Source organism: Bison bison, unplaced genomic scaffold (genome assembly GCF_000754665.1).
Source record: "Bison bison bison isolate TAMUID 2011002044 unplaced genomic scaffold, Bison_UMD1.0 scf7180017864269, whole genome shotgun sequence".
In the NCBI taxonomy this organism is placed as follows: Eukaryota; Metazoa; Chordata; class Mammalia; order Artiodactyla; family Bovidae; genus Bison; species Bison bison.
The window spans coordinates 20,031-33,257 of NW_011494841.1; the positions used below are offsets into that span (position 1 = coordinate 20,031).

Sequence of the window (13,227 nt, forward strand, 5' to 3'; positions counted from 1 at the left end):
AGAAACTTACCTTTCTGATTATATACCTCTGAGCTGTCTGAAAAACAATTTTTACAATTAAAAAGAAAATCACACACATCACATATGATGAAACCCCAAAACTTATACATGTTAACCTGATATTCACGAGCACAAGACACCCATCTGTTAGTCTGTTGGACTACCCCAGTTCTAACCATGAAGGCCTTTGGCTTAGAAGCCATGTTTGCCACTTACCTGCTCTGTAACCTGGGGTGGGACCTAGCTTGCCTGCCTCGTGTAAGAGCAACAAAACCTAATTACAGGTTTTGTGAGAATTAAGGGCTGTGGGAAATAGAAGGTGCTGACTATATGGGATGTAATAAACACGTTTTGTGAGCAACTGTACATTTTCACAGTTCTGCCATTTTCATGGCAACAATGAAATGCTGATTGAAGCAAGCAAGCAAACACACTAAAATGGTTTCAGGCATTATATCTAAAATACAATTTTTTAACAGTATGATCACATGAATCTTACAAAGTTTCATTTACAACATCAATCTAACACTTTTATAAACAGCATTTATTGTACAGAGTACTCTGAAGGAAGAAAAATATGTACAGCCATTTGTTTTCATTAATACATTTCTATTCTGTCCTGCAATACTGAAAAGGCGGAATGTGTCTGGCACAAAAATAACCCTCAGGAGTTACAAATTAGAAAACAACACTTTTTAAAAAACAGTTTTACTTTTCTGGTAGAAATATAAAAACTGTGGTTTATGGGGAAGAAATTAAACAAAATAAAGTCCAATCAATTGTTGAGGTGGCTTTAACACTTAGTTTTGTCCCTTAAACCAACTTGTCAACAGCAGTAAGTGTTTAAAATCTAAATATAAATAACAGGCAGCACTGCCCGTATAGCAGCACAGTTTGAGCCACTTACAGTGACGCTCTGGTGTTCTCTGTGCAGAAACAACACCCCTTCCGGCACCCCACGGGGGTGCGCGTGGAAGAGAGCTTCACCTGGTGCCGCACCCTACAACCAGACGCCCATCCTCTACCCCGTGGGGCTGTCCACAACACCACTGAGTGTACCAAAACTGATTGGTTTAAAAAAAAAAAAAGGGGGGGGGGGAGGCAGGAGAACACAGCAGCCATTACGTTGTCTTCCTGAAACCCTTCAGAATAGGGTAGATGTTCTCAAAGGCTTCATAAATTTCTGCTCTGACTTTAGCACCTACGAAGACAAGTGGAGTAGAAAAGAGTCTGAAATGGCATTTCTTAACCACAAAAGCACAATTCTCTCCATATCCAGTAAGACAGATGCAGGCATTAAAACATTAACAATGGAATCCCTTGTCAAAATCATATTTTTGTTTTTAAAGTGGTATTTTCTTAATTTGGCTTTTAAAAAAAAAATTACCAAAGCAACAACACAGATGACCCCACCTTCCACGCCTACAGTCTGCCCATGTGACAGCGCTGGTCTCGGCACCAGGGCAGAGCCCAGCAGGGCAGCAGCTGAGAGAGATGGAGTCTTACTCTCAACTGCCGCTTTTAACCAAGCTCTTTTGAATCTTCCTTTGTTGAGGCAGAATGATAATGCCGAGGAAAACCAAGGTTTTAGACAATGGTACCCAACTTAAAACACCATCTATTATGCAATGTAATGCTCACCTCCACCCCTCCCCGCCAAGGTGATGCTTCAATCAGCAAGTCTGTGATCTGAGTTTCCTCAGCTCACCGCCTCTGGTGGATGTTTCCCATCAGTGTTGGGGAAGAGAGAAAAGGGGCAAAGCTTCTCTGCAAGTCACTAGTTAACTGTCCCAACACTGTGATATTTCTTCTAAGTACTGAGAAAATGCCATTCTCGACCCTTTCAAAACTTCAACCACTACTTTCTGTTACAACTTACCTGTTAATACAACTTTTCCAGAAACAAAAATAAGGAGAACAATTCTCGGTTTGATCATTCTGTAGATTAAACCAGGAAATAACTCTGGCTCATAACTAGAAGGAAAACAGCAAAAACAGTTTAAATTAACAGCTGCTCATGCCTTTAGAAAAAATGAGGACCTGAACAAGGGACAGCACTGGGGCAGCCACAGACTAATGAGGGTGAAGCCCAGTTCTGCGGCCAGTGAGGCTGACCTGTCACCAGCACTTGAAGACCAACTAACTCTGTTTCTAATGAATCTGGATTTCCTGACATAAGAACAAGAGTTTTATAAATATGTTCTGTAGTCTCTGATCTTTATCAAGTTTCATTCTGGACAAGTTTATATCAACTTAAAAGAGCCCAGTAATCATCCATCTATAAGATCTGCCAGTCACACAGTTTATTCTCTAATCATTCAGATCTCATCTCCTTAAAGTGAAATATCTTCTAGCTGCTACGTTTGCTCAGGCAATTTAACCAAAGTGACAGCAGAGAGACTGGAGACTGAACCTTGCCCCGTGTTATCTGACTAAATGCACTATTGGGATGCTGCTGCTGCTGCTAAGTTGCGCAGTGGTGTCCACCTCTGTGCGACCCCATGGACTGCAGCCCACCAGGCTCCTCCGTCCACAGGATTTTCCAGGCAAGAGTACTGAGGGGGTGCCAGTTATCCAACTAAATGTACTATTGGTGTAGTTTTGTTCTAATAATCTCACTTTGTCAGATTGAAAATAGGATGTATGACAGCGTTTAAGTTACTGGAAAATTCAAGGCAGGCTTCTCTGGGGAAGGGAGATGCTGGGATGGATACATGAAATGCCAGTAGGAGTTTCTTAGGTAAAAAGTGACAAAAGAGTGTGCCAGGGATAAAAGTGGGATGTGCAAGGGTCCTGGTGCAAGAGGGGCATGATAAGCCGTGGGGCTGCTGTGAGCAGAAAAGCTGTGAGAGGTGATCAGGGACCACCTGCCTTTGAAGTCTTCTTCAGGAAGGAGAACAAAAGACTCAAACAACTGGGGGAAAAATTGATACAAGAGGTTGTGGGTTTTATTTATTCATTTAAAATGTATTTATTGAGCAATAAGATGATGAAACATACAGAAGGGAATCAATTTCATGCCAGTAAAGGGGAGTTCTGGGTGTCACTGAGTTAGAAGATAGAGAGGTAGGAGGCTGGTGACAACAGTAGGTATTACCAAAGAAATCAGGAAGACACTTCAACAATAAATATACCTATCAGTATATCATTTGTTCTTACATACTAATTATTCATTGGGAAAGACTCTGATACTGGGAGGGATTGGGGGCAGGAGGAAAAGGGGACGACAGAGGATGAGATGGCTGGATGGCATCACCGACTCGATGGACGTGAGTCTGAGTGAACTCCGGGAGTTGGTGATGGACAGGGAGGCCTGGCGTGCTGCGATTCATGGGGTCGCAAAGAGTCGGACACGACTGAGCGACTGAACTGAACTGAACTAATTATTCTGCTTATCATGAACAATGTTTAAATAGATTATAAATTAAAATTGTTGACAAAAGCAACCACCATGTACTTTAGACTTACCTACTGAACTGTTGGTGGGTAAGCACAAGGCCTTCTAACCTTATAGGGAACTTCACATCACAGCTCCCCACCATGTTCTGAATCTTGAAGTCCAAGAACTTAGCTGGAAAACCCAGTTTCTGTACAACTCTGGCGTATTTTCTTGCTGCTAGTCTAGACTGTTCTTCACTAGGAAAGAAAAAGTGAGCTATTCATACTCAAAGTCAGCTAACACAATTATTTAGATGAGAAACTTCCCCACATCCTTGACAGAAAACTGTAGGCCTACCAAATGAATACCTTTCAATTCACCAAAGTATTGATAGCCCCAGATTTCATGGGGCTATCAGCATCACCATTATCATTAATATTGCTGTATTTAAGCCCACAAATTGCTACTGAGATAAAAACCAACAAGCGTCATTTTGATAGGAATATACTGATGAGATTTATACTCAAAGAATGCATACACTAATTCCTCTTTTATGTCATGTCTTTCTTTATCCATTCCTAGAACTTACTTGTTGGATAAAATATGACTTAGCAGTGCAGGGCTTATGTAACAAAAGCAGTAACATCACTGTTGACAAAAGGCTCTCAAGTGCAGGGTCACGAATGACAGAAGTCTGGCACACACACATGCTGAGTTATACAGAAATCAGGTTGGAACACACATCCTAAACTAACGCCTATTTTTAAGAAAATGAAGCCACCACTGTCTAAGGTGATGACAATCAACTACTTTAATACGAAAGCAACAATAACACTGTGATTGTATTTAAGTAGTAGCCTAACATCTGGATACCATGACACAGCCATCTCTCTGTAACATGCAGACCAGGACAATGAACTCCTTTAAACCCACCTCTTGGCTCCTGTGCACACCATCTTCCCAGAACTGAATATTAGTGCAGTGGTGCGGGGCTCTCTTATTCTCATGATTACAGCAGCAAAACGCTACAACAGCCAGAGACAACAGTTAATGAGGTCAGACTGCTGACTTCCATCAGGAGAACTACACAACAACAAGAACATCCCAAATAACGAGAAGGACCTGGTACTGAGACAGTCACGACCCCTGTCGTGCGTTTCCTTACAGGACTCCCTTCCATCACCACGTGGCACACAAGCTTTTGCACAGGAAACAAACATGTAAACTGTGACGACAGAGGCAGCTGGACCGAGACGTGTGTGTTCTGCCACGCACATCCCAACAGCTGAAGATAAGTGACATCTGCAAACCTTTAACTGTACATTTTCTGTTCTATTAATGATCTTTTAGGCAAATCAACTTACAAACCGTTCCACCTCCAGAAGGACTATATCACATCACAAGCATATCAACACACAGTGAGGTGACCTCCCTGATCCTGTAGGCTTTTTGAAACTGCACTGATATATTGGCATTTATATAAATGCAATGGCCTCTCTAAAAATGTAGTATCTGCTACCTGATTACACGCAAAAACTTCACATATTTCTAATGAGGATGACTCTGACAAGTTAGATAGCTTTAACAATTTTAATTTAAAAACTACAGTCTGTCTTCCTTCTAACTTTACCACCATGTAAAAACGCTAGCATTATATTCTAGTTTATACAAGTCCCAGGAAATGTCTAATTATTTTGCATTTTCTAAATTCCTTCTATAGTTTTTTACATTTCCTAAATTCCTTTAACCAGTTTTACTGGTTGGATAACTACTATCATTTCATTAGGAAAAAAATATGTAAAATTATGTATTCAACTTAAAAAAATTATGATAGACAAAACGTTAATTCTTATAATGCTACACTCATACGGATTTGCCCTGTGCATTAGGTTGTTATCTTAAAATCTGAAAATTTGTAGGTATTTTCTTCTTAATCTTTTTATTATATAAAAAAAAAAAAACTTGGCAGTTATACAAAGGTAGAAAAATATATTAAACTTCCTTGTACTTATTATCCAACTTTAACAATTACTAGTTTTTGGCTAATCTTGTCTCATTCATATGCCCCTTTCCCAATTCTCCAATTGTATTATTTTGAAGTAAATTCCAAGTAGCCTGGCATTCTATTCTATAGTTTTCAAAACATAAATGGGATCACACTACATATTTTGTTCAGTAACTTTACATGATCCCCTTACAATAAGTATATTAAACTTTATCCTTTGGACTGCTATATTCTTGCAATCTCTTACTTGGCAGTTATTTAACAAAAACGCTACATATTTTGCCTTAAATTCTTCTTTTGTTGGTGTCGACAAACTTAAACCCAACTTATTCTTTTTAATCTAAAGACCTTTGGAAGAAAATTCTGTTATCACTATTATTTGATACAGTTGTTCTGACCTTGGGATTATATTCAGCATTTCGGGCACGAAGTGCAATAGTCTTTAGGTCAAGTTTACAACCAAGATTCACTGTGGATACAATATTTCTGTAAGAAATTTGAAAAGAAAACACAATTATTTACTGTAAATTATCTAAAAAACATAATCTTTCCTAATTTTTTTAAATTAAACAAATTTTTTAATTGCTGACATTAAGTGTTTAAACAAGTACCAAACACCACGCCAACATACATAGATAACCTCACTTAGTACTTACAATACACTATGAAGTAATAACTTAGTATTGCATCTTCAGATGAAGACACTGCTCTGTATATGCATGGCTCCTAACTGAGGTATGACTTTCTCACTTCTTTCAAATTAAGTATCTTGGACAAACAAAAATTCAATCATCTCTGACAAAGGAAGGAAACCTTTTTCCTCCAATTAACTCTCAGTAGATCAAAAAAACCAAACATCAATATTTATTATGTAGGTCCAATGAACACTTTTAACTTTCTTTCTCTTCTCCTCTCTTTGAGGGCCCCCCCACCCTGCCCTCTGCTCCCCCTGATGTCAGGGGGCAACTGGTATTCTGGAGCAGCACCTCCATAACTGTGCTGAGGCGCCTGCGCCCCACAGCATGGCAGGCAGAAGACAAAAACTCCCTTTTACAGCTTTGGTTTAGTTTGCTCTTTTTCTAGTTGTAATGTTATTGCTTTGAAATATTCCTTATTTTTTAATGTGATCATTTACAGCTATAAATTTCACCCTTAGTACCACATTTGCTGCATCCCAAATATGTTTTGTGCTCCATCAGGCTTCCATTAAGTCTATCAGGCTTCTCTGCCCGTGGAATTTTCCAACCAAGAATACTGAAGTGGGTTACATTACTTACTCCAGAGGATCTTCCCGACCCAGGGATCCAACCACATCTCTTGTGCCTCTTGCATTGGCAGGCAATTCTTTATACTACTAGCACCACTTGGGAAGCCCTATACAGTATTTTCATTTTCATTTGTCTTAACTATTTTCTAACTGCCCCTGTGATCTCTGATCCATTGGCTGTTTAAAAGTATGTTATTTAATTTCCACAGTTCTGTGAATTTTTTGGGATGCTTTGTGGAATACCAGAAATATTAAGGTGCTGGCAAGAAATAAACACCCATCTGAACTGGGTATAAATTACAATTTAAACCAAAGGTGCAAACTTAAATGGGCATAGGGGCCAGGTAACTGTGCAAGACAACAGCATATGGTATTTACAAAAATGAACTAATAAGTGCTTATCTTTCTAAAATCATTAAAACTATTTTGTTTTCTTTAATTGTTTCAGATCAAACAAACACCCAGGGCAAGATTTAGGTCTCTGTCTAACAGTCATGATCCATGATTAAACATTACTTAGTTCTAAAAATGATTAGGAATGACTTGCATGAAAACTGGGTGATGTATTTATTACAAATAACCCTTCATGTGGTTATAAGCTTCCTAATGGCAAAAGCTATATAATTCTTACTGACAGATATGAGGATATCTGTTTTTCAGGGAGGAGAAATTTTCCCTACCTGTCCCCCTACCCCTTTTCTATTATATACAGGACCCACTTCACATAGGTAGAAAAATCCATTTAGGGCAAGAACAGCCATCCTCAGCTTGTGGGAAGGACACAACTCTTCAAAGATTTATATGCAGCCCTTATAATAATAAACAATGAAGAAAAACAAGGACCACTATGAACAATAATGATTCTGTGACTTTGCAATTAATCTTTCCAAAGACTTATAATACCACAAGGAAGGGAGACTATATAAGGCTTATCTGGTTAATCAGCTACAGCGAAACGTCGACAACAATAATGCAATCCAAACTGGACTTCACTGGCCAAGCATATAAGCACAGCTACCAAATTTCTGAAGATGTTATGAGAGACCTTTACTGGGGTCACTGACTCACTAAGACAGCTTTCCTTCCCTTTCTCAAGTAAGATAAAGCAAGTTTTGATGCATGATCACCATTAATACCACACAAATAAATCAATCCATCTGAGAACAAAGAACAGCAGCGCAGTTGCAGGGGGGTCCCTCCAGGGCAGGGACAGGACACACAAGGAGAACTCACTGCAGCTGCGGCACGATCCCGGAGCTCTCTGAGGCTGGCGTGGCAGGGGATGGGGGTCATGGGGGTCATGGGGGAGGGATACAAGGGAGTGGTGCCCGGCAAGGGTGCAGTCGTAAGAGTCTGTGAGTGGAAGAGCTGTGGTGTCTGGCCCGAGGGCCCCTGGGTTGCCTGCTGGGACGTCGACTGCTGGACGGCTGCCACTGCCGCCTGCTGCTGCTGCTGCTGCTGCTGCTGCTGCTGCTGTTGCTGCTGCTGCTGCTGCCGTTGCTGCTCCTCCAGAATAGACAGACTGTTGGTGTTCTGAATAGGCTGTGGAGTCAGTCCTGTGCCGTAAGGCATCATTGGACTAAAGATAGGGATTCCAGGAGTCATGGCACCCTGTGGACAGTTAGAGAACAATCGGTTAGATTGGCTGGTGTCAAGTGTCTGCAGAACTTGGCTGGTAGAACTGCAGGTGAGATGTGCAAAGACAGGCACCATCTGAGAACAAATGGGGCTATTAAGCCGTCATCTCACACACATCACTTTTTTCTTCACTGCAGCACAGCAGCATAGTAGGTAAGAGCTTAGGATGTGGAAGTAGACCTAGGTGTGAAATTCAATAAACAACACGGGAGAATTTAGGAAGATGCTTAACCCTTCAGGCTCTAGAGGATAACAATGGTTTAAGACTTTGAAAAAATTGAGAATTTCCATTCTTTGAAAGATATCATTAAGAAAATTAAAAATTAAGCCACAGATTAGGAGAAAACATCTACCATACATACATCTGAGAAAGAACTTGTATGCAGAATAAAGACCAATCAAAATGCAATAAATGATGAACAAACAGACCAATAAAAAAATGGGCAAAAGATGTGAAGGACATTTTACAAATGAAGATACATAAACAGTTAATTAGCAGTTGACAAAATGCTCAAGATCGTAAGTCAACAGGAAAACGCTTTTACATTTAGACTCAAGTGAAAACGTGCTGGTGAGGGTGTGGAGCAACGAGAACTCTCACATGCTGCTGGTAGGACTTGAGAACATGCAGGGCACTTTCTTATAAAGTTAAACACACACTTACACAATGACCCAGCAATCCCATTCCTAAGTATTTACCCAAGAGAAATAAAAACATAGCAGACATGAAGAATATACACATACAGCTGCTGCTGCTGCTAAGTCGTTTCAGTCGTGTCCGACTTTGTGCGACCCCATAGACAGCAGCCCACCAGGCTCCCCTGTCCCTGGGATTCTCCAGGCAAGAACACTGGAGTGGGTTGCCATTTCCTTCTCCAATGCATGAAAGTGAAAGTGAAGTCGCTCAGTCGTGTCCGACTCTTAGTGATCCCATTGACTGCAGCCCACCAGGCTCCTCCATCCATGGAAGTTTCCAGGCAAGAGTACTGGCACCTTTATTCATAATTGCTTCAACCTAGAAACGGCCCTAATGTCAGCAACTGGAAAGCAAACTGTGGTACATCCACACAAGAGGGCCACTTGGCAATAAAAAGGAATTTGCTGATATACGCAAACATTACGCTGGGTTAAGATGACAGACACACAAAAAGCACATACTGACTGGTATGATGCCACCTGCACGATATTCTAGCACAGACAAAACTATCTCTATGTCTGGAAAGTGGATCAGCCTTTGCCTGGGCCTAGGGGAGTAACTGTTAAGGGGCAGAGAGGGATTTTTAGGCTAACTGAAATGTTTCAGAACTTTCAAAGGTGCATACACTTGTCAAAACACACACTTAAAATGGGTATTTTTAAACAGAAGTTATTTAAAAATTTTAAAAGCAGGTATGTTATTTGGAACTTTAAACATAAAAAGGAAAAGATAAAGCTAGAAAATAATTAGGTTACTTATGAAATCAAACACTCTATAATCACTCAGACCACTTTCATAAGTGTTTATCAAAAGATTAAGTCTTATAGACAAATATATATTTTAGCTTCCAAACTTCCCAAATTAAACATTATCACGCCTATTAAAAATCTGAAGGAAATTATCAATGAAATACAGAAGACTTAAAAAACCATAAGTCCATTTTCAACAACAGAGGCTTAATTCCCTTCCTTCCCTTTTACAGTGTCTCTAACAATGCAGGTCCTGTCCTATATGCACCCTCCCTCCAGCTGCATTACCTGAGGGGAGGCCAGGCCCTGGGCATAGGGTGGGAGGCTGTTGTTCTGATCCATGACGTTCACCTTCTTGGCAAATCAAAAACCTCTGGACTGGAAATTGCCTCAGCATTCAGTCTTTTCCTAGAGCATCCCCAGCACACTATTCTTGGCGACTTGCTCGGCTCTGTGGGTTATCTTCGTGCACACCAAGAAACAGCGGTGCTGCTTTGAAAAGATTTGAAGTTTAATGTAAGAACACAGGTAAGCTATGCAGCCTTTTAAATCAGTTTCACGGTTATACAAAAAACAAATGTAAAAACCCAATCAAGCTACTCTGGAACCCATTTCCTTTTCACCTTACAAAGCTGAACTCTTACTCCTTCCAAGTTTTTCATGACTGCGTGCAAAAGAGTCAACAGGACAAAAATTGTTTTTTTATGTGTTCAATTTATAGTCTTATAATGTTAAATGTTAAGTTTTGAATGTTTACAGCATTCAAAACTTTTGGGAAAAAATATCCAAGGAAAATGAATTCCTAAGCAAACTGTCATATCTGAGTAGAAATATTTATTATGCACTGTATACACGGTACTAAAGTTTTTAAATATGTCATTCAGTTTTCTATCCTCTATAATGTCCTGGGCATTAAGTTTAATAAATTTTGAATTGTATCCAATACACTTTGGCATGATCATTTATTGAGAAACTACCTTAAATAAATAACATACTGTGATTGAAGCTGTACAGACATAAAAATAAGACATTATATTTTTATATATGTAACACTTTACCTCTTCAGAGCACATAAATACCAATGTGCCTATACCTGCTGCTGCTGCCGCTGCTGCTGCTGCTGCTAAGTCGTTTCAGTCATGTCCAACTCTGTGCGACCCCAGAGACGGCAGCCCACCAGGCTCCCCGGTCCCTGGGATTCTCCAGGCAAGAACACTGGAGTAGGTTGCCATTTCCTTCTCCAATGCATGAAAGTGAAAAGTGAAAGTGAAGTCGCTCAGTCATGTCCAGCTCTTAGCGACCCCATGGACTGCAGCCCACCAGGCTCCTCCATCCATGGGATTTTCCAGGCAAGGGTACTGGAGTGGGGTGCCATTGCCTTCTCCGATGCCCGTACCTGGCTTTCCTTAAATCATCTCTTTACTGGCTACACATTTGAAATTACTTTTAGGTTAAAGAACTGAGTGACTAATTAAAGACCTTTTATTCAGTTTAGTTCATATGGACTCCTGTGCTCAAGGTTGCTGTGAGAACCAACTGATTCAAACAGGACTGATTAATACCTTAAGAACAGCATCCAGTTATAACACAGTAAGCACAGGATAAATGTCAGCTATTACTATTAGATTTCAGTTTAAATGTTACCAATCTATTAAAGTTTTCTCACACAGAACATATAGATCTTAAAGTTACAAATTATATGTCAAAGATGCGCATGTACCTCAAGCTCGTACTTGTATAAAAAAGCACTCAGAACCTGGCAGTGATTCTGAAAGGACAAAGGACTCCGAAGACTATATATCCTACATACCCATCAGGGGAAAGCAGACCAAACACAGAGAAAGCTGCTTCCGAAAACAGACATGTAAGAAAATTATGCTCTTTTGGACACTGTTAATCTATTACAACAACAGAGTGCTGCAAATATAAAAATTAAGAGGATATATATATATATAGTCCCTGGCATCAAAGAGTTCAATTTGTATAGGATATGCAAATAATCACTGCAAAACCTCAGTGCTATAACAGCAGACACACACTATGCTAAGCCCTTTGAGTGAAGAAACCATGAATATATGTCCTTGTAATCTCTACACTTAGTACAGTGTCTGACATATAATATGTTGATGATGAATGAATGTATGCTTTTGTTTAGTAGCTAGGTCACGTCTGACTTTTTTGCAACCACATGGACTACATAGTCCACCAAGCTTCTCTGCCCGTGGGATCTTCCAGGCAAGAATACTGGACTGGGTGGCCACTTCCTTCTCCAGAGGATCTTCCCAACCCAGGGATCGAATTGGTGTCTCCTGCAACTGCAGGTGGATTCCTTACTACTGAGCCACCCGGGAGGCCCCAAATGCATGCATACATGCTGGAGAAAAGAAGGCAGTGTGAACTGTCAAGTGTTCAGAAGAGTGTGTTTATAAAGCAAGGACCATCTAACTTGGTTCTAGCAAGGTGAGTAGGAATTTACACTCAGCATTTCAGGCAGAAGAAAGGTTAAGCACAAAGAGACAAAAAGTGAAAGAGCATGTAAGCAACAAACCAAGCATGACTGCATGGACTGTTCCTACAGGGGATGAGACAGCAAATGTATATTAGATAAGCAATACAAGCAGTGACAAGGTTTTGAAGTGCACCATGAGTAGATCTACTGTAGCAAGAGTATGAATGAACTCTAAGAGACAAAACTGGAGGCTGGAAGTTCGGTTTAAGAGTCACTGCTATGGTTGAGGCAAGAGACAATGAGGGCAGGATTGAAACCACTCATTTATACGAACTCATTGATCCAGAAACTGGTGGCTCCTGACCCCGTTCTGCAAACTAAGTCTAGAGAAAAAATCTGAGGAAGTAGTTGAGGCCTAATGTTATCACTGTTTAGAGCTCATCTCTAATTCGAAGTGATGGTACTGACCATCTTTCCTCCCGTGTCCTTAAAGCCGCACAGTTATTACTGCACTAACTTATCCTCAGAAAAGAGTTGTTTGCAGCATCTCCTCATCTTTTGGTAACTGACGCATCAAATTTGATATTTTGGGGAGATAATCACTGATAAGGGAAAAGAATCAATAAATTCTGCATAGTCTCCTCGTGTCTGCGTACCTCAATCAAGAATAATCTTTTCAGAGACGCCTACCTAGAGTATTACATGCAAAAACCACACTGTCCTGGGCCTAGACAAGGACACCTTTGTATTTGTGTATTATGCCCCAACGTGCCTGAAGTCTCCGGCCTCTGACAAAACGTTAAAAAGTCTCAAGCGCAACTTTATTATAAAACTACCCGTTGGTAGCAAGACAGGTGGGCACAGGCCTTTCAATAAAGAGAATTAAGGGATGGCAGAGTTCCGGATGAGCGGGACTGTGCTGCCTCAGGCCCCACCAGCTCCCGGCGCCAGCGCTCGTACAGGGAAGCTGCTCTCGAAACACCGCAGAGGGCGCCGGGCGGGAGCCCCGGCCGGGACTGGCCGAAGGGGCGGCAGCGCGAGCC

The 13,227-nt window shown here is 40.7% G+C and overlaps 1 protein-coding gene across 1 annotated transcript in view; it reads right to left on the reverse strand.

Moving 5' to 3' along the window:
- Positions 1 to 439: 439 nt before the first annotated feature.
- Positions 440 to 13,227, reverse strand: part of TBP (TATA box binding protein) — a 13,592-nt gene continuing 804 nt past the window's right edge. The window contains 8 exon segments of the mRNA XM_010848511.1: positions 440 to 1,201; positions 1,880 to 1,974; positions 3,469 to 3,636; positions 4,313 to 4,404; positions 5,783 to 5,870; positions 7,885 to 7,932; positions 7,934 to 8,262; positions 10,024 to 10,224. Of these exon segments, the coding sequence (XP_010846813.1) occupies positions 1,122 to 1,201; positions 1,880 to 1,974; positions 3,469 to 3,636; positions 4,313 to 4,404; positions 5,783 to 5,870; positions 7,885 to 7,932; positions 7,934 to 8,262; positions 10,024 to 10,077 (954 nt within the window). The 5' untranslated portion in view covers positions 10,078 to 10,224 and the 3' untranslated portion in view covers positions 440 to 1,121.